The following is a 20,810-nucleotide window of genomic DNA, read 5'->3' as shown; positions in this document are numbered from 1 at the left end:
AAGGAAGGAACAGGCCTGGGCTCTGGGTCCCTGCTGCTCCTGCATTGTCCTGCCAAAGGGACTGAGGCACACCCCAGGATGGACGGGCTGGGGACGGCAGCAAGACAGGGCACCTCCGGCAGTGGTGGGTGCTGCGACTGCCCTTTGAGCCGAGCCAGGCCATCATGGAATCATAGACCCAACCATGTTGGAAAATGAAGAGTCATTTCCAACGCAACCGATTCCATGCTTCTGAGGCAGCTCCCCCCGGAGCAGGAAGCCGGAAACCATCGAGACAAGCCCTGTGAACACGGAGGAGAGCAGAAGAGCGACACCCCGCCGGCTCCCCTCAGCCCCGGGGGGTGAGTCAGCGCCCGCCTCAGGGTGAGGGGGGGGGCATTGACTCACCCGTCTCCCCGCTTCCCGCCTCGGAGGGCGGCGCGGGGCGGCGCATGCGCGGCGCTGGCGCTGGAGTTGTGAATGGTGCGGCTGTTGAGACGGAGTTTACGAGTAGGGAAGGAAGTCGGGGGGCGGCGGCAGCGCGAGCTTCGGTGGCGGGAGGAGGGAAGAGGAGAAGGAGGAGGCTGAGGGGGGGGGCTAACAAAGGGCGAGGCGAGCGCTGGGGCTGGGATAGCGCGGGGAGGGCGGGCGGGAAGCCGGCGGCCCCACCACGATGCCGCGGGTTGTCCCCGATCAGCGGAGCAAGTTCGAGAACGAGGAGTTCTTCAGGAAGCTGAGCCGAGAGTGTGAGGTGAGGCGGCGGCGAGCGTACATACACCGCCCCCCCCCCCATCCCTTCCCTCCTTGCCCTCCGCGAAAGTTTCGGCGGAGGGTCCACGGGAGCTCCGCGCTTCCCCTCTCCTTGCCTTACCTCAGCGGGGAGCCGGGACCGGCGAGCCGCAGTCTGTGCACTCCGCTGCGCCCTTATCGCCGCGATTGGCCCCTCCTGATTGCGCGCCCTGTCCTCCGCAGATTAAATATACCGGCTTCAGAGACCGGCCGCACGAGGAGAGGCAGGCCCGCTTCCAGAACGCCTGCCGCGACGGCCGCTCCGAGATCGTAAGTGGCGCCGAGCTCTTCTCGGGGCCCGGCGGGGCCGGGCAGCCGCGGGCGGGAAGCGGCCGTCCCGGTGCCCGGCAGCTGGTCTGGTCCACTCCACCCCTCGGATGGAATTCTAAATGAAGAGTTGCAGAGAGCCTTGGAGGGGGGGAACGCTTCTCAGAGCCCGACCTGAAGTGCAGGGAGCGGCGGGAGGCGACGGTGGTCGGTGCGCGCGCTTAAAAGTTTTCCTTGAGGAAAAGGAAAATTCGTATCTGCCGCCCTTCAGAAGGCGAGGGAAGGGAGGTTTTCGTTAAAAAGCAGCATTTATTTCCCCTTTGGAAGAGAACTCTTTTCTCTGGAACGTGTCACCAGCAGTAAAAATGTGGTTGGGGGGTTAAAGGGAGGTGATGGGCAGGTGAGGAACATCTCTTAGCCACCCGCCAGTGCGAGCTGGCGGTGCTGCCTGCGCGTGTTACAGTCGTAACCTGCTTATTTCAATATTCAGGTCCCCCGGTACTCTTCCCCCCCCCCCCCCCCCCCCCTTTTTTTTAAATTTTATTTCCCCAGAAACTAGCTTTCAGAAATGCATACAATTGTTCAGGAGTCTGTAGTTAAAAGTCTCGACTGGGCAGTATGATGTGCTTGTGAACTAAATCATGGAATCATAGAATAGTTTGGGTTGGAAGGGACCTTAAAAAAGTCAAAAGCTTTTAAATTAGGCTTTGAAGCTTGCAAGCTTAGTCCCATATCTCTCATTCACTGAGGTTAATGGCAGACTGCTCCCTTCTTCCCAATTAAGTGAGATAAAGTATGGGCTAGAGTAGTCAAGAACTGACTAGTTATTTCCTGGTTTGATTTCTGATAGGTGTTACTTCTGTAGAATCAGTATCTCATAGCACTGTTAAGTTCTGAGATGTTTGGTGTTCATAAAATGAAGAAGTAGCCTCTCATTTATAGTATATAATCAAAGACAAGGTAAAATTCCCTTTTCATAGAAAATAATGCCTATGTTCACCAAGTTTGGTTTATGATGACTCTTTTATTTCATGTGGTATAGTGCATGATGGAATTACTCGTATGCACAATGAAATTATTCTTAGTACATCCCAGCAAATACAATTGAATACCAGTTACTGCGACTAATCTTGTTCATTGCATTTGTGACTAAAAGGATATACACTCAAGTACATGCCTACCCTTTACTGGGTAAATTTATTTTTAGCTGAATCTTAGACTGTGGTTTTAGAACCTGTGATACTATTTTGCAAGGAGGCCCCTGTAGTATGTCTCTTAATTTTACTACTTTTTTTTTTTTTTACACATTCATTTTCATTATGCATGTTTGCTTCCTTTGAAAAGTCACCAGGGAAACAACAGGTAGGTAAGGAAAACGTCGTTTGCTAGCATTTAAAGTTCATGAGGAGGTGAAATTGCATGGTATATCCTAGTCCTTCCCTAAAAAAGTAAATAAATAGACATGTAGGTTATAATCGAGGTTTCTTATGCATTCTTACATAGTTACTTAGTCCTTCCTCTAAAAAATAAATTAATGGACGTGTAGGTTATAATCGAGGTTTCTAATGCAGGCTTACGTAGTTACTTTATATAAATGGGAAATCACTGTAGCTTCACCTCTGTACTTGCTGCCGTCTTTCTTAGCCAGAACTTCATCCCTTAGAAGCAATGCCTATTCTGTGTATTTTTACTTCTACTTAATTATAAAATGGCATCTCAATTTCTTGATCTGAAACATCTGGTTTTGGTTTGTGAACAGGGCACAAGTAGTCAGGTTTATTAAGAAATGTAGTGTGTGTAATGACTAATGTTAAAAAAGAGCTAGCTATTTTACTTTTTTCAGTCTTGAATGGTTTTTCCAGACATCAAGGATTTATTCTTTTATTTCCAAAGGGAGCCTTTGCACATGACCTTAACATATTTTCAAGCAGCAAAAAAAATGCAGAGAACAGCATTAATATAGAACCACCAGTAGGTTGTTGGCTACTTCTATCAAATAACAACTGAATAAAGAAAATGATTACCAGTATTACTGAGAAATTTTAAGTAAGATTTCAGGCTCACTGGTATTGCTTTGATAACCTAAAAATAACTTACATGTCTAGTTTGTTTTGGGAGACTTCCTAACTAGCTTCTTGTATGGAACGTACTAGTATATCTATGTTGCCTGTATGAGCGTTAGATCACCCTTGTACTACCTGATCAGGATTTTGCAAAATGTGAGGCATATGTGTATGGTAGCATTTCAGACTGAGCTTTAAAAGTCTCAGTAGAGAAAACTGTAATTTTTCTTACTTTCAGGCTTAAGCCCAAACTTGTGATGTAATCATTTTTTAAAAATTATTTATCTTTTTTTTTTTTAATTTGCTTGGTACTAGAATGAAATTGTTGGGTTTGGGGTAGTCCTGTATGGTTACTAGCAAGACTGTTCTCAAGTTTTTTGGTATCGATCCAGGGTTTTGATTTGAGAAGAACTTGGGCATTTTAAGTGGATGGTTTTATCTGTTCAAAAACAGGGAACAGGCTTCAAAAATGCAGAGAATAAATCTCTATGTAGCTTTTTAGATAGTCTGTGGCTTAAATGTTGCCTGCATGACTCCATGGGGATGTGGGAATTTGTATACTTTTGTTCTCTGCTATTTTTCCCATGTTTTTCTCTAGCACGAGTTGGGGGGTGGAAGCAGGGAGGCATGGGCACTTCACAGTTTTGCTTGGTTTCTCGGAAAGCAAGTATAGTACCCTTGGGGCCTGAAGAAACCGGAGCGGTTCAAGGGCTGCAGTGATCAGCTGCTTTGCACTCCAAGATCTCACTGCTGGGCATTTTAAACCTTATGAGTTAAGGAGTATAAATGTGTATTTGCTGAAGTTGTTGGAGGTGGGAAGGTAGTTCTTGAACAGGCTAAGTGGTGATGACATAAGAGTCAAAAACATTCGGAGGTAGGTATAGGTATAACTTCTTTGTTGATATGTAAATAGAATCACTTAGAAAAGCAAAGGGATAATCCAAGCTAGTCAGCCTGATACTGACCGTCTGTGGTCTCGCAGTTCTGATGCTTCCTATTTGTGCGCGCTTATCCTCGATGAAGCTTCTATTAACAATGATTGAAATGCTTGGTTTTGTATTGTGTAGGGCAAACAAATGCTAATGTACCAATACAATATTCCCCTCTCCCCCCAGTCTTACTAGGAATGATTGGACAACTTTAATGACATTGAGAATGTGCTTAACAGGAGATTGGGGGGAAAAAAAAAAATCTGCTTTTAAGGATCATCTGGAAGGGAACCTGATTGCAGAGCATTAGTCTCCCTACGTGGAGGGCAAAAAGTCAAAATAAAACTCTTCTATTTTCAAAATGGGAGGTATTAATCCTATGAGAGACAGCATTGCAGTATGTAACCGGAACTATCTTAAATAGCGTAGAGCTGTTGTGTTGTATGTAGCAGTATAGTTACACCAGAAAGTTACTGATTCAGGGTTGCTTGAAAAGAATGTGCTTGTCAGGAGATTCCAACTATTAGAGCAGGATTCGTACAGCTTTTAAGAAAAACTGTATTCTAGGTTAATGACCATTTAAATCAAAGCAATCATGGTAATCAGTGCAGTTATTTGGTTGCAAGAAATTACATTTAACCCTGGGATTTCAAACAGAGTTATATTCAGGGAGCATGCTTGAGTATTCACATGCTTAAGAGGACATGACTGTGTGTGCCAGAGAAGGGTATAAATACTGTGAACCTGACTTCTACTTGCAGAAATTTATTTATTTTTTTAATTGAAATAATGTCTAGAAACTTACATACTCTTCATGGCTTGGAGTTAGGATTACAAATAAATAAAAGAAAACTGAATCTTACTTTCATTTGATATCGTAGAAAATTACTTACTTGAAAGCAGCTTATGTTTCTAATATGGTTAAGTCAGTCCCTTTAATGATTTTACAAAGGGCTGCAGCTGAGAATTCCTTTGGTTGCCTTGTCTCACTGACACAGCATCTGCTGATTCGGGTATCACTGGTGTCCTAATGTGGCAAGAGTGCTTCATCCTATGAAGTTTAATTGAGCTGTATATTGATGCTGCTTGCCTGTAGATGACAAAATAGGAATATTTACATTTCAGTTAAGTGCTTACATAGGTACAGGTAGATTATGAAGGGAAACAGTCCTTTCTTTTCAAAAAGAGTTGTCCCATGTAACAGGTCTCAGGAGTTCATTTTCCTTCAGTGGTACTTTTATTGATACGCAGGCTCTTTGAAAAGCATGGGCAATTTTTAGTATTGCAGGGACTAAGTTGGGGCAGGGTATCCAGATAGAACTGAAAGGACAGATTCTAATGTCAGCAGAACTGAGTTGAAAGAAGTATTGATTCTGTGTTTTATTTTATATTGAAAGCAGCCAATGGCAAATGTTGTCAAAATGGAATCAGATGTTTGTAACTTAATATTTAAGAAAAATGATGAGTGCATGTTTTTGACTCTTAAGTATTCTCTGTGCTGCCTGGCTTAAGACACAAACTGATGTAAAAATAAATGACTGCCTGCATAATTTATGTAATGTCTTGCTCCCTGATCCTGTTTGTATTGATTTTTCTAAAAGGCTTTTGTGGCCACAGGAACCAATCTGTCTCTCCAGTTTTTTCCGGCCAGCTGGCAGGGGGAGCAGCGACAGACACCAACCCGGGATTATGTCGACTTTGAAAGAGAAGGAGGCAAGGTAAGAAGGAAATTGTTATGACTGAAAGACATGTCTGTGTTGTACTCATGATCTTATTAGTATGGACCACATGCATGATCCAAAATTACTAATGTTTCACACCTCAGTGCATGAAGGTAGTCTCATGAGTACAAGCAAAAGCTGGGTAAAATCTGGTATTGCTTTGCTTTAGAGCATGTTAATATTTCTGGAGGGAAGCACATGGGGAGTCCTGGTAGCTGTTTATTATTTTGAAGAACGGAACTTTATTTCTGTGGTCATGCTGCAACAAAATTTTGGGGAACAGCTTAAATTTGGTGTTGAGTAGGTGCTTCAGAAACAGTCCAGGAATTAGACTTTTGACAATGAATTGTGGTAGACTCATAAAAATTTGCACTTTGAGTAGGGTACTTACTTGGGTCTTAAGTTGCCAGTAGCTACAGCAAGCATTCACCATGTTGCTTAATGTAATGAAGTGTTTTCTTTCTCAGTTTCACTGTGAGCTATAACATAGAAGCAGCATCGCTTTCAGAATTGATTTCTGAATTATTATTCTTTTTCCTAAGGTGATTGTCCCATAGATTAGTATCGAAAGCTAGAATTCCCTGATGACAGTGATGGTTACCTGTGAAGCTGTATTAGATTTAAAGCCAGAAAGCTTGCTTAGTCTCATCAGAATAAAGTTACTGAAATCATTTGCAGCTGCTTTTGTTCTACAGGAAAAACATATCTTTAAAAAGTAGATGCTGTCTTTTATCTGTGCTGCTGTAGATACTTTGGGACTGATCAAAGATCACTGAATTCAGTAGGAGACTTTCTGCAGACCCCAGCAGGTTTGGATCAGCAGTTAAGGCCCCACAGCCTGTTTCAGGCTAATTTCTGTATAATTTTTTATTTAAAGATTTTTAATAGACCACAGAATTCTTGCTTTTACAAAAAAAATTTTACCCCCTCTTGTAACAAGTAACACCTAATGCTACCAAACCTACTGGGCTGCAGAAAATATTTGAAGCATATTCAGGTTTAATGGCATATTGGGTCTTTTAAATGCTTCTAGGTGGAAGATAAATATTTCCTATAGTGGGAAAAGTTGATTGGAAGAAAAAAAAAATCCTGAGGGCAGTTATGGCATTTGGAATTCAAGTTAATGAGCTTTTTTGGAAAAAAAATGTTTTCCATTTATTCCTGTGAGGCTTGCAGAAGTTTGACAAACTGGGGGGTAAGGAGTGAAGTTGGCTGTGCTGGGTACTGACTGCTTTGCTGGGGAAACTGAATTGAATCTGGCTCTTACTGAAAAATATTGATTCTGGCCCACAATTGAATGAGGAATTTTTCTTGTAATGTATAAGAAAACTGAAGTCTCTCTCCTTGCCAGTGCGAAACTAATTTTATTTACTCCTATGATTTTTTAGACTTTGTTTTCTCTGAATGAATTCTCAAAGTACTGAAGCTACTTCATACATTTTCTTGTGTTGTCTCAATCATGTAAGAGCATGGTAGATACGCTGTGTATTAAAATAGAACATAAGCCTCACCAATGAATGCCACTCTGTGTTTTATGTGTGTTTACAGTAAATTCTAGAGTGCTTTGCTAAAATGTTTAGAAGAATTTATCAGAATGAGGCTCGAGGTGGACAAACTAGTAACTGGGAGCAGTGTTACGCACCAGTGAAGAAATCACAAATTCACCATTGTAATTAAACTTTACTAGTGTCAATCGCATATGAATGCAGGCTTCCTCTGCACAGAATTAAACTTGCCTGGGAGTAAGCTATTCCTAGAGCTTCAGAGGAGGAGTAAGCAGGATGAGAGAGTGTTTCTTATGTTATCAATAGAAACAGTTGTTTCATATGAATTGTCCTCAGGTTTTGTATTCCGTGGATTTTTGGTGTTTGGCTTTATTAAGAATTTCCTTCATAGGCTTCAGCTGTCTCTTAACACAGTGTGATTTTTGTAGCTCTGTGCAACGTTGTTTCATTGGTGTTGATTGGTGAAGCAGCACATAATGTGTATTTGTTCATTACTGGATTTAAACCAGCAAGGCATGTTTTTATTATATGAATTTAAAAAAAAATCTATGGAGGGAGCTGTCAATTGTTATTTTAAGCATTAGTCTGAGATCTAGAATGTAGATAAAATTCACAACCCTAGAATATTTTTGTTCTGGAATTCTGATTCAGTGTTTGGCTGAGCAAATAATGGCTCAAAATAGTTTATCTAGAGTTGAAGTATGTCACTGTTGTGCCTAAGCAGTTTTGTACAAAAATTGACAAAGCTACCAATGTGGCATCTGTTAGACCTGCTTCTCAAAGTGATTGAATTGTGGGAAGAGGCACACCCTTGTGAATCCATGTGAAAGTCAGGATTTTGTGAATACTGCTTTGCAGGCTTGAGGTTTCTCGTTCTGGTATTTCTTAAGGGGGTTTTCATATGCTTAATTTGTCTTTTAATTTGATGCATTTGATGTTCACAGTGGGTGGGTAGGCCTCTAGTGGGTAACCTGTGTTCATTAATTCAAGAGAATGTTTCAGCTCGCTTTAAAATCAAGCTTAACTTTTTTCTGGGGGGACAATTTCAACATTCATTGATATCTTTGACCTGTAGTAAGTTTAATTGTCTTCGAGCAATTTTTATGTCATGGCAAAAGGAAAAGCAGAACCAAAACCAGGTCTCTAGATGTGTAAAAATGATAGAATGTTATATTTTGTTGTGACTGTGGGTGTGTGCAGGGTGCATCGAATTCAGTGTATGTCCTTTGTCTGGATATCCAAACCATATCAAGGCTTCCTGATCCTTTGTTGTCTGCTAATGTCCAGTTTGTAATGTTTTTAAGCTTTTTTTTGATTGTTTGTTGAGTGAGTTGTTGGTTGGGTTTTCTTGTTTTTTTGGTTGTTTTTTTTGGTGGGTTTTCTTGTTTGTTTGTTTGTTTTTTTTTTAAGATCAAATGAATAGATAATGTTAAGAAATTCATATTGCCTGAAATATCCCATAATTGAACCCTGGAATGAAATGGAGAGCTTTATTTTCACCTTGGTTCTCTGATATCGTTAATAACTTAGACTGGTTTTTACTGTGCTTAATGAAGTTCTTGACTTTTTACTTCAGTTTTATGCTGATACCATACGAATTTCAGTCTGAACTCTGTGTGTGGCCTTCAGCGCTTCTCAAAATTTGATTTTATTGGAAGTCTCCTTGTTTTGTTGAGAACTGAGTGATCAGCTTTCTTTGCACGGTTCATTTTGTGTACTTCATGCAGTAAGATAACATGTCCCAGTTTTCATTTGTTGAGATGTTCATACAGCTCTCATGTTTCTTACCTGAAAGGAAGGTATTCCTTTCTCAGATATTCTTTTTTTATTGTTTAAATACCAGTCATTACGCTGATGAAGTGTGTGAAGTTGTTTCACTTCCCCTCCCATTTATAATACTGTTCTCCATCTCACTTCTAATGCAGCTTAGCTTCCTGTCTGCTGTTCAGTGCAGCTGCTCATAAACCAGGCTCTTCAACACAGGCTTATTTCAGTATAATATGCTGTGAATGCCGCAACTCTGGAGGAAAGTACATCAGACACGATTGAAATTGATTTGGGGTGCCTGGTATGCCACATGTGTGATGTAGCAAGGATTTCTACTCACTGGAAATATTCCAGCCATAATCAAAGATTTCCAGACTTCAGCTTTCGTCCCAAAGAAGCTGAGTTTCTACTTGTGCAGTTTTTTGTTGGAACTAGGAAATTATATTTTGCTGTAATTTAGCGTTAGGTACTTGAATGAGTCCAAAAAACCTGAGAAATCTCTGTGCTGCAGATGTTACAGCAGTTACAGAAATGTAATGATAAAGGTGCTTGAATGGTATTTGAATAAAAACTGTATTTAAATGGCAGCCAACAGCACCAATTTTCCACTTGTGTCCTCTTTTCTCACTAGAGATTTGATAGATACGGCTTGTTCTAAATCAGCTTTTTTTTTTTTGGTGACCTTATCAATAAATTTTCTTAGATGATTGCATTGGTGTTTTGGCTGCTTCATTTTTCTGAGCAAATGCAGTTTCCAGTCAAACATGTATGCAGTGGAATTTTATTGGAAAATGAGGTTTAATTTATGAGAAATATCTGAGTATTAGTGCTAATCTGTATTGAATCAGAAGTTTTATTTTCTTTACTTTCTGTGGTCCCCACCAGTGTTACATGAAACACTGTCATTTGAATGAAGTTGGAGTAGAAGCTTTCTTTTTGCTTTAGGTATGCTTCCTTTTAAAAATAGGGTATGGGTGTCTGGGAAGCAGATTTACAGCTTCATCACCCATTTTACTCTCACTATAGTGATAAAGAGTGAGATTCCTTAGTAGAATTCGTCTTCTATATTATCCTTCCATAATTTCACTCTACCTGTATTTGGGGTTTTTGCACTGTCACCATTTAAAATGTTCTCAGAGTTAGCAGTTATTTGTACATGTTCTCTGCAATCTGTTGTATCTCTGGACATAAAGGATTTGGATTTAATTTTTCTCCAGATCAGTGGTGCTAGGGATTTAGGAGAAAAAGCGAAAAAGCATGCCAGAGCCATAATATTAATTAAAGATCATTCTGTGATGTGCCACAACATAGGGCAAATGATCTTTGCCATGAAATTCATGTGGTCTTAACAGTTATCAAGACTTCATCATTTTATTTGTCTGTAGTAATTTAATGCTCCTTCAAATTATGAAGGTCTGTCTTTAAAGCTGTTCAGGAAACAGTGCCACAGCTCAGAGTTAGGCATTACCTAACAGAAGTTCACGGAGTTATTTGTAGGTGGTGGAGGCATAGGGGATGTAACTTAGTTGAAAAACTAGCAAATGTCAACCTTTAAGGGGTGTCTTGGCAATGTTTGTGGATTGTCTCTTAAGACGGACATGGAAGGGCATCTGGTAAGAACATTTTGTTTTGCAGGAGGAGTTGTCCTGCTCATAAGGAGTTTCTCTTCCAGATTTGAAGTTGAGTTGAGGCTTGTTGGGTAGCTGTGTGCAGTCCTCAACTGATTTTTAGCTAGTCCCTTAATGCGCAGGTGGGTCAGGATAATGATATTTTGGGATCAGATTTTTATCATGTTCACCTGCTGTTCTCTCCCTTCGTGCTAGCAGAATGATACAGAAGTCCTAGTGGTTTAGTTTCATCTTGCTTCAGGAATGTGGAGTATCCTCTTACTTGGGTCTGCCTGATGACTGCACAGCCCCAGGACATTGTGGTAGCTGGGAGAGATTCTTCTGTGAAGAGCAGCTGGTGGTCAGTGAAGGCAAACCATCTGCTGAACTGTGTACTCTGGCCTTCAAGGTGTCTTTGCCTGCTTGAGCCAAGTGAAGTGGTGCTGCCACATCCCTGTTGTTCCTTTTTGTCTCTCTTAGGCTTTTTCTGTACGGCTTAAGTAACAAAGTTGGTGTGCAGTTATTCGCGTAGCAGATGAATGGGCCTGGCCTCGTATTCTGTTTGTACCCAGCCTGGCTGAACAGCTTAATTATTTTCTTGGAGTGGTGTGGTGGGAGTTCTGGAAAGACTTGTTCAAAGAGGAGAATCCACTTGCCTTGGTGGTCCCTTCAGTCAGTTTTCTTCCAGGATCATCTATATGGTTTGTGTAAAATACTACTTTTCTGTAGCTGCTTGTAATTCTTTATTTTATTACTGTTGTGCAAAAGAGTCATTTTATTTAGTAGTCTGCTCGGTTTCTTGTTTCTTTTTTTCTTGTTTTCCAGATACTTCATTACTTTATGTTCCTGTTTCAGAGGAAAGTGAAACTTTCTTGTTTTGCCTAGATACTTTGAGGTGTTATTCATTATGACCTGCTGTTGCACAGAGGAGAGATATTTAATTGAAACTCCATTTGAAGCAGGGTAGTCATAAGTGTATCTTTTCTCACTTCCTCTGAGGACTGGGCGATGCATCCAGTTTAAATACTATTAAGAGTTGGGAAGTTGGATTTTGGGAAGAGAAATCTTTAGAGGTTGTAGGTGGCTAGGTACATGTTGTCCTCTGCTGGCAAGCAGTCACTGTCTTGAGATTTGGACAATTGTTGCTGAAGAGTGATTTATCACAGGTTGCCTTCTGTCACCAGAGTGCGAGTCACACCAAGCATCTCTCATATGACAAATATCCACAACCTTTTCCCTTTAATCCTCTCACTCCTCCCTTTCTCCAGGTACTTTTGTTACTGCGTGCAGCCTTGTTCATGCATTACAGTGTGTGCCACGATGATGCAATTTTGAAACTGAGTTTGAACAATACTTGTAGCCCAACTGTGCTGTTTTTAATGCCTATCTATCAGCCCTGTCTGAAGTACTTATGGTTTGCCATTGGTAAACCTGCTTTTGATTAGCTTTTATTAATGTTGTAGAGCGGTTATTCAGTCATATTACGTTGAGCTTTTTAAAACGCATTCATTGGAGTTCTGTAGATGGGGCTTTAAACTTGCTCATACCATCATAGTATCATAGAATGCTCATCCTGAAGTTTCTGAGAAGAGGAACAAAGCCAGAGTTAGTGAGCTAAATACCGCATTTGGGAGCCGGCTTTATATAAGGACAGTGTTGTGTGGATGAAAGCAGTACTTGACATCTCTGCAGCATAGATACTGGAAGTTATCCAGACATTTGGATTGTTGAATCCCCTTGTTTCCTTACTGGTCTCCACTTACTAAGCAAAGTTGTTAACATTATGCTTCTCTGCTCTTCTTATAAATGAATGAGGAAAGTAAGAGCATCACTGTTGAGGATGTCTGTTTCTTCATGAAAATCACTCAATGTTTCATATTAAAAAAAATAAGATGCTGAAGCATTTGTTACAAGAAGCTGTCATTTTTTTGCAAAGTTAATGAAATGCTTCTTCAAGATTTGTTGTCCGAAGCACAAGTAACAAAATGAGCTAATTGGCTTGCATAATTTGATATTTAACAGGTTGGCCTGGTGAAACATGTACTGTGACAATAATATGCCAAAAAAACTCTTGCACAAGACTGCTATTCTAGGAAGATGATTTTGGGGAATAGCTGATGCTGCAGATATTTTATCTAAGCAGAAAGCCTATATAATTTCTGTTACAGTAATGTCTAGACTGGAGTATGAGATCCAAATTGTAGCTGCTTGAGGAGCCTATGCAGAACTTCTGCGTTCTTTCTCTATGTAAGATACTTTGCTTGGAGAGTTGCAGGCAGCAGCTCTATGATGTGGGACTTCTGGGTATGCAATTTGTTTTATCTGTTCATCTCGGCATAAATACAGAACATAAAACCAATGGAAGGTGACAAAAGTTCTTAAATCTGGCATAATTTTTACAGTAAGGGTCATTAAACATGTAATTTTCAATTGAAATACAGTGACTGAGGGCAAATGTTGCCTGTCATATACTTCAGCAGGTCAGAAATTTAGGGAAGAAAGCAGATTGGAAACTTGATGGGGGCTTTTATGTCCTGATGAATTGTCTCTTGGCGGCAGTTGAGGAGTAGCCAGTATTGCCCCACAGAGGAGGCTGGAGGTGACAAGAAGAATTTTTTTAGCTTCTTTTTGACGAGTGTATTCTAGGGAAAAAAAAAGAGAGGAGGGGAAGCTTATATTCTTCAGTAGAGGCAATATTGGACCTTCTTCTCTTTTTGGGAAACTAGTACAATGCTTAAGAATAGGAAAACCAAGCCAGGAAGGCATCTAGACAAACAACTATAGTATGTAATTTTTTTTCATGCTACTAAAAAGCATCTGGGAATTTCTATTAAACTTGCATGCTTCTCTGTTTTTTTCCATTGTTTTTATTTTTTAAATATATTGATGGCAAGAATTTTCACTTGGGTAGAGGAGAGTGGGCAATAATCTCTTGTCCATATGCCAGCTAGGGGAATCAGAGTACAGTACCCTGCAATGTGCTTGAACAACCTGCTCACCTGGTGGGTTTTCGATGCAGAAACCATGAGGATTCTAGTTACAGCAGACCAGAAAGCTGGTATTTCTTATCACTTCAGCACATTTCACAACAGACATGAAACATACAGGATGGTACTTTCCAGACAAAGCGTTCACAGAAGCAGTTTGAAGTTGGTTGGGGTTGTTTGTTTTTTGTTTGTTTTGTTTGTTTGTTTTCCCCTCAAGCTCTATTCTGGTATGTAGAACTTGAGAACCAGACTTTTGAGGAAGTGTAACTTGTGTCAGCTATACGTTTTTTAAACTAGGAAGAAAATCAGTAGCTGGTTTACAGAGAATAAAAATAGATAGTGCATAAGGATTTAAATTGGTCACCTCTCCTTCAGATCATACAGTGTTGGTTCTGTCCTTCTCTGGTCTTGTGCTGGGAGAATTGTTGTTGCATTTTGGCTAACCAAAGCTGTATTTGTATTATTCAATGTCTTTCTGACTGTTGATTTTTTTGTTGTGGTGGTTTGTTGTTTTGGGGTGGGTTTTTTTGGTCAGGATTTTGTTGTTTGGAGAAATTGGTATTAAACATATATCTGAAAGTGCTAATCGCTCTGATAAAGGAAATTCCCAGCCATTGCTGTGCAGAAGCTGATAGTTTTCTACAGAATAATTGTGACAGACAACTATGAATTTTTACTGGGTGATGAAAGTTCTGTAGTTTCTATGGTGTACAAAAGGCAAAATAATTATTAACTTGTATTGGCACTGCTTGTTAAATAAATGTTCATGCCAGTTTTCTAGACTTGAATCCTGCTTAAGGGGAAAGAGTGAGGCTGTCATGGTGCTCAAGAACCTAATGAAAACCCAGGGGCAGAAGAGACAACTTTTTTTGCCTTTCTGGCAAGAAAAGGTCAGTTCCTGGATGGTTTTTTTAGTTGCTTGTCCATGTTGTCAAAATATGGTATTTTCTAGTTTAGTATACTTGCATTGTGCCTCTCAAATTTTCAGGTTTAATCTTTTATTTGCACAAAGGTATCATGGTGTGTAAATGATATGTTTCAGATAAACTTCTCTTTCTGTCGGAGTTTGTAGTTACAACTCCTTTTTGCTGTGCTATTTCCTGAAAGCTTGAAAAGACCTAATTTCCCAAACAATTTTGAAATTTCTGTCTGGAAAATATACTTTGTTAATGTGGCAGAAATCTGTGTGTATTGTCCCGGTTAAGTGGTTTGATGAGCGTAAGCATTTGTTGGTTACATGCATTTATACTTGCAACAGGAAACCAACAGAAGCCTCCTGGCAATGTTTAGCTGCAAAAACATTGCTCTTTTTAAATGTTGAAAGAAAAATTTGGTCTTTTTTGATGTGTGCCATTTCAGGAGGGTAGATTTAAATTCCAGCCATCACTTCTGATGCAGAAATCTAGTGGTAAAGATGTACTGATAAAAGACCCTGTAAAGCTTCATAGGGGAAAACCCTAGCATGTTTTTGCCTTTCAGGTTATCCTTATATTGCGCTCATTGCATTTTTGTTGTTTCTCAATTACAGCTGCATAGTTGGTTTTGTCTTTTTGAAGGCAAATGGAGTGAGTTACAGCCTGAGACATGTTTAATGCTGGGAGGCAACTACATTTTGTAGTAACACTGCTGTAACAAGAAGCCACTCTTTGCTTTGTACTGGGATTATTTTGGTGGTTTTGATCAAGTGTACTGAATGTTTTCTGCAATTGCAATTCCAGTATTTTGGAACTATGAACTGTGGACTTGTTATTAAATGATGAATAAAATTTCTGTGCAGTAGCATTTTAGAATTTTTCTTTGCTAGCTTCTAAACAGAAGTACTGACTATTCTTAATCCAGGAATAAAATCCTGTATTCTTCACAGATTTAAATTGCATTTACTCTGACCTACTTAATGCTTTATATCTGTTCTTGGTTATAGACTTGTTTTTTAGTTAACTGAAATAGTAACCTGCATAATTTAATGAAACGTAAATCTGCTTGTGAAAAGGAGTCATGATTACGTAGTTGAACTAACTACACAAGAAAAACCTACCAACAAACCACCAGAAAACCATAAGAATATCAGGTTTTCTCAAAGTGAATTAAATTCTGTCTCTTCACTAAAGAAAGAAGATTCTTCGGCTGTTCTTTGTTTGGTGTTTTAGAGATCAACTGTCACTGTAGTATTTCAGTACTACAGAATGCACTCGGGGGAGGGGTGTGTGTGTGTGTGTGTGTGTCACAGCTCTGGTACTACTTACGAAGGTATTTTTCATGTGAGTCCATACAGGGATGTTTTTATTACTTAGAATTGTGAAAATGGATCTGTTGCATCTAAATTTTAAGTAGCATTTTCTAAAACTTTAGTGATACTTGTAGTAAAAATAGGTGACTTGTATAAGCATACTTAAAAATAGGCCACAGTGCGTACTACCGGACCATGAGGTTTTGCTGTGAAGTTGGAAATTGTAGCAAGTATTTGCTGAGATGGTCTTCTAGTTGTGAATTGGAGGGCATTCTTTCATCTGGGATTACACAAAGGGAATGCTGTCACTTGTTACCAAACCACCTTCTGCTGTAATTAGAGAGCTAAAATAGATTTTTTGTGATGTTGGTGCTCTTGAATAGAACTTAACTGCAGAAGTTGTTTGAGATTTTTTTCTTTGCTGTGAAATGCCTTTAGCTAATATTTCAAGCTGTATCTTGAATCACCTTTGACATTACCACCTATATCTAGGTGTGTTTAAGTTGATAGGTTTCCATAAGGGGGGGAAGAAATATCTCTAAGAGTTTAAAACTTAAAAAAAAAAAAAAAAAAGGCAGCAACTTGTACTTCTCTGACTCCTGAGTCCTGAGCCTGGCAGGTACAGTATTTTTATAAGGGTCCCACTAAATCAAAGATCTTTCTGAGAAATTAAATTATACGTGCAGCTTTACTTAGAGACTAGCAGCAAAAGTAGCAGAATAATAAAGGGAGGAAAAACACAGCGGTTTAAAATCTTCAATAATTTTAACTGCTTATATACAGCAAACCCATGCAAATAAGAGTTAAATTTTAGTCCTGTGCTCAGCTGTCTTTACTTGTTGCTATTAAGATTCTAGTACAGGCTGTTAGCAATGCAGGGTGGGTTTTTTTTTCTGTATTTCAGCAAATTCTTCAAGATGCTTTTTTCCTTGGAGTCAGTGAATTTGTATTTCTGCTGCTTTTTCTAACCTGAAAACATTGTGGTATGAAAGACTGTATCTGGAACTTCTTTTTTCTCCAAGTGTAATAGTCTGGATCAAGATTCTTAGCAAGCAATACTGTTTTGTTAATATCTCTGGGTTTGCTTGCGTCGACCTTTGTCATAGCTGATGAAATAGAGTAACCCTATTAAATTTTGACTGTTAAACTTTCTTTCCAGAAATTCTTGTGTTCTGTGAAAACTAATGCCTGGGTACTTGTTTTTTGGTCTGTTTCTGGTTGCGTTTTTTTTGGTGTTATGGCATGTGTAAGTAGCACAGAGGAATGAAGAAAACTGACAAATTGAAAAGGGCTTTTTCCAAAAAATATTTGCGCTACAGCAAGCCGTGTCATTTGTGATGTTACCAGCCTCTCCAAATTATGTAGTCTAAACTTGAAAGTGCAATGTCTTTGTGCGATGATAGAAAGGAAGGAGGAGCTTCCAGGGAGGGACTAGGTCAGAAGCAGAGGAGCAGTGGCCTCTGTAGTGTCTGCTGTGTCCAGCCTGGTGTCCAGCACCATCCTGGCAGTGCCACACCCAACCAGCAAGGGCCTGTCATCAGTGGAGAGATACACTTGTGACATAGGTGCTACCCTTGAGAAACTTAAATCATCTTGAAAGCCACAGCTGGGGCATCCAAGTACAGCTGTTCAGGAAAGACTCTTGGTCAGGAAGCGTCATTTCCTTTGTATTTTTACAGCATAGTATAAAGTTCAAATTTTAATAAAACCTCATTTTGACATAGTAGAGGCTGTGTCAAGATGTAGTTTTCAGTAACTTACGAAACATTCTGTGTTTCAGGGGAGAACAGTAGTATGCTTTGAGGCATGAAACGGAAGGCTTGATCTAAATCTGTTGGAGTTTTGGGCTCTTATGATTTGCAGTGATGTGTATATTGTTCTAAGATTAAAAACACTAAAAGATCTGTTTCACTCATAGTGACTTTCTAAATGGGATTCTTTGCAACTGTTTCTATTTACTGTTCCATTCCCAGTTAAAACTGTATTACTAAAGTTGTTTCAGAATTGAACTTACAAAGCCTGATGAATGCTGTAAACTCAGTCCATGACTTGGTTGTTTTTTGTTAGTTTCTTTTCAGATATGTGTGAATATTTGAAGTCTGGTGTGGAGTTGTCAGCTTTTGCTATAGCTTTAGTTGTTACACTGGAAACGTATTATTGTATTTTGTTCTCCAAGTAGTCGAGGATTTTAGTGCATAAGTTCTGTTGCAAAGTTTTAGAAAAGCTTTTGGGGGCTTGGGAGGTGGAGGTTGTGGGGTTTTTTGTTTTGTTTTAAAAGGTTGCTGCCTTTCTGATGTTCTGGCCACTTTCCGAAACCCAGGCTAGTGACCCTTCTCTGAAAATGATATGAAAGTGAGTTTTGGTGTTTGGGGAGTGGGGGGGGCTGACTTAGCTTTACATCTCAGAAGTCATGGCAAATCTGTATGACAAGATCACTGCATTTTGTTTATGAAAGAGTATATATATACTCCTTTAAAATTTCTATTAAACAAGAAGGATGAATGTATAGTTTCTTTTCTGGGTTATTTTGAATTAGGCAGTTTCCTTTTATTTGGCAGTGGATACAGACCATGCCAAGAGAAGCTGAAATGATGTTAGCCTTAACCAATTTAACATCTTTCTTGCTTGAAGTAAATGTTTACAGCTGTTCCTTTCTTAGTGGTGAGTATTTTATCTGTGAAGTCACTGGGGAGGCTGCTGTTCAGCTATATAAAAGTGGGGTGTGATTCAGGGGAAGGTGGGATCAAAACTGGGATGTGTGTACTTGGCTCAAGCAAAAGAGAGGCAGCTTGTGTGAGCAGTTGTGAATGGGCAGATGTGTGTGTCGTGAGGCAGGCTGAGTCAGAGCTGAGCCTCCTCTGAAAGAATGCGTTTTGCTCCCGTGTGCTGGGAAAATGAAAAGAGGAGGGAGGGGACTGTGCTGCTTCTTCACTGGGGACTGGTGTTTCCGGGGGGGGTGAAGTTGGTCTCATCTGTGGCAGTGGCTGTTATGAGCATGCTGATTCATTAGTCAGTGGGTGGTGAGGACTGCGTGCAATCTCTGAGGGAGGAAATGGCTTGGTTGCTTTAGGGAGAAGGAACATTTTCTGTAACTGCAGGATGTGTGGATGGAGTGTACAGATAGTGTATCTATAGCGTATCAGTTAAATACCCTGGTGTTGTGAGATAAGGATTTACTAGAGGACTAAAATAGGATGTGAAACTGAGGTTTTGCATCTTGTGCTCAAGTAGAGCAGGTTTGGTTTGGTTTGTTTTTTTAATCATGGAGAATTGTTCTCTGCTTCTACATTCAAATCAAGCTTGTTTTTTAAAATATGAACAAATGGTGTTACAGGAGCCATGTCCCTGTCTATTTTTAACAACAAAGCTAATCCCAGGTAGTTGGACTTGCAGGTGAGTTGCTGATTTAAACGCAGATGGAAAGAAAGAACAGACTAGTTGAAAGGGTATAAAATCCAAGGTGAGACACCAGATGTTGAAGGAGTGTCTTTGAGACCATGCCAGCTTGCAGGCAGAGAAAACATGAACACAGCTCAACAACTTAGACCCTGGCATATTCATGCAGCACCTTCTCATGCTGATGGTGCTGTTAGTCCTCCATCCAGATAATCTGCCAGGAGATAAGTGTTTGGTCTTGCTGGTTGTTCAGTCAACAAGCAGAATACTTGTTCTAACACTGAAAGCCTATTCCATTGAAGTAACATGTCTACTTTTCTCATTTAAAAAAAATCTAATGCTACTTTGATTTGTAATAGGAGTTTGAAATGGAAGATGCAGTTTGAAGTGAAATGAAACTTCTGTAAAACAGCCACCCCATCAGAAACTCAGCTGGTATAAGCTAGTGAAAATTTCAGATATCAGTATGTGACATTTTACCTATGTCTCAGAATCTGTCAAACTAATTAGCTTTGGCTGTGCCAGTGTTTGGAGAATGAAGGTGCAAAATTAAGGAGAACTTACTCTGTGTAATATACATTGTTATGTATAACAATGCTTAACTTAGTTATACAGCTGTCTGCCATCACTGTAAGTAAAGCTGTACCTGGTTTGGTTTATAGGATAGACTATACTCTTGACAGGAAGCAGATGTACAAAATATATTTTCCTCATATATGCTCCTATAATGATGCTTATTTCTGTGGCATTAAACTCATTCACTGAATATGAAAGTGGTAATTGCCTCACTTCCAACTCTTCCTCCTCCCTGCTGCTCTCTAGTGGTTTTCACTTAAGGGTTGGAGTTTTCCAAGACTGACTTCTGGATATTATGAAAAGCACCCAGAGGTGTGGGTAAGATTTATAAAATTATATAAATGCAGTTAAAATGGGGTTAGCAACAAAACCTTGGAAGAGTTGTTTTAACAAAGATACCCTTTATCTACTTCTAATCAAACTGTATAGCTCATTAATACTAAGGTGTTGTCATTGTAGAAATAATTTGCCTTTTTCTTTTGCTTTTTTACTGTGACTGTCTTAAGGCAACTTATACAAGTTTTTAGAAGATGACTTTGCTGGATTTTGAGGTGCCATAACAGATCATGAGCTCCTAGACAAGAGCAGTAATTTATTAATAATTCTGTTTGGAAATTGAAAGGGAACTAGCAAAGCTTTTATCTGAAAAGAAGGCAGTTTGTGGTTAATCTGTTTTGGCAACAGCCTTAGGTGGTTTCCAGTCTCCAGAAAGGTTGACTGGGGAAAAAGAGTATAAATTCCTTTCCCTAAAATCAAGGAAAACGCACCAGTGTGCTTTATTGTGTGTTTTAATGAGAGAAAAGTTCCTGTGTATGCATGTCTGGTTTCAGTGTGAGTTATACTAAACTTGGATGATGATGCAGTATTTTTCAAAACTCAAGTATCATGCTAATGAATTCAGCGTTTCACAGATGAAAACTGTGTATTACCTGAGTTTTGAAGACCTGCCAAATGGTGTGAGGCTTTCAGGTCTCTGATTCAGGAACAAGGGCAGAGT

At 39.7% G+C, this 20,810-nt stretch overlaps 1 protein-coding gene across 4 annotated transcripts in view; it reads left to right on the top strand.

Annotated features, from left to right (window-relative positions):
- The first annotated feature begins 567 nt into the window (after positions 1–567).
- Positions 568–20,810, top strand: part of LOC130601409 (core-binding factor subunit beta) — a 39,722-nt gene continuing 19,479 nt past the window's right edge. For 2 of the 4 annotated variants that reach the window (XM_057413478.1, XM_057413480.1), the window contains exons 1-3: positions 568–730; positions 952–1,038; positions 5,629–5,745. In XM_057413478.1, coding sequence (XP_057269461.1) covers positions 653–730; positions 952–1,038; positions 5,629–5,745 — 282 coding nt within the window. In that variant the 5' untranslated portion in view covers positions 568–652. The remainder of the gene's footprint in view (positions 731–951; positions 1,039–5,628; positions 5,746–20,810) is intronic. The other 2 variants (XM_057413477.1, XM_057413479.1) reach the window with 1 other exon arrangement.

Source organism: Pezoporus wallicus, unplaced genomic scaffold, assembly GCF_028554395.1.
Source record: "Pezoporus wallicus isolate ANWC-B61680 ecotype Strahan unplaced genomic scaffold, APGP_CSIRO_Pwel_v1 contig_13568, whole genome shotgun sequence".
Taxonomy (NCBI): Eukaryota; Metazoa; Chordata; class Aves; order Psittaciformes; family Psittacidae; genus Pezoporus; species Pezoporus wallicus.
The sequence above is the reverse complement of the archived record's forward strand: the minus strand, read 5'-3'. Positions and strand labels throughout refer to the sequence as shown.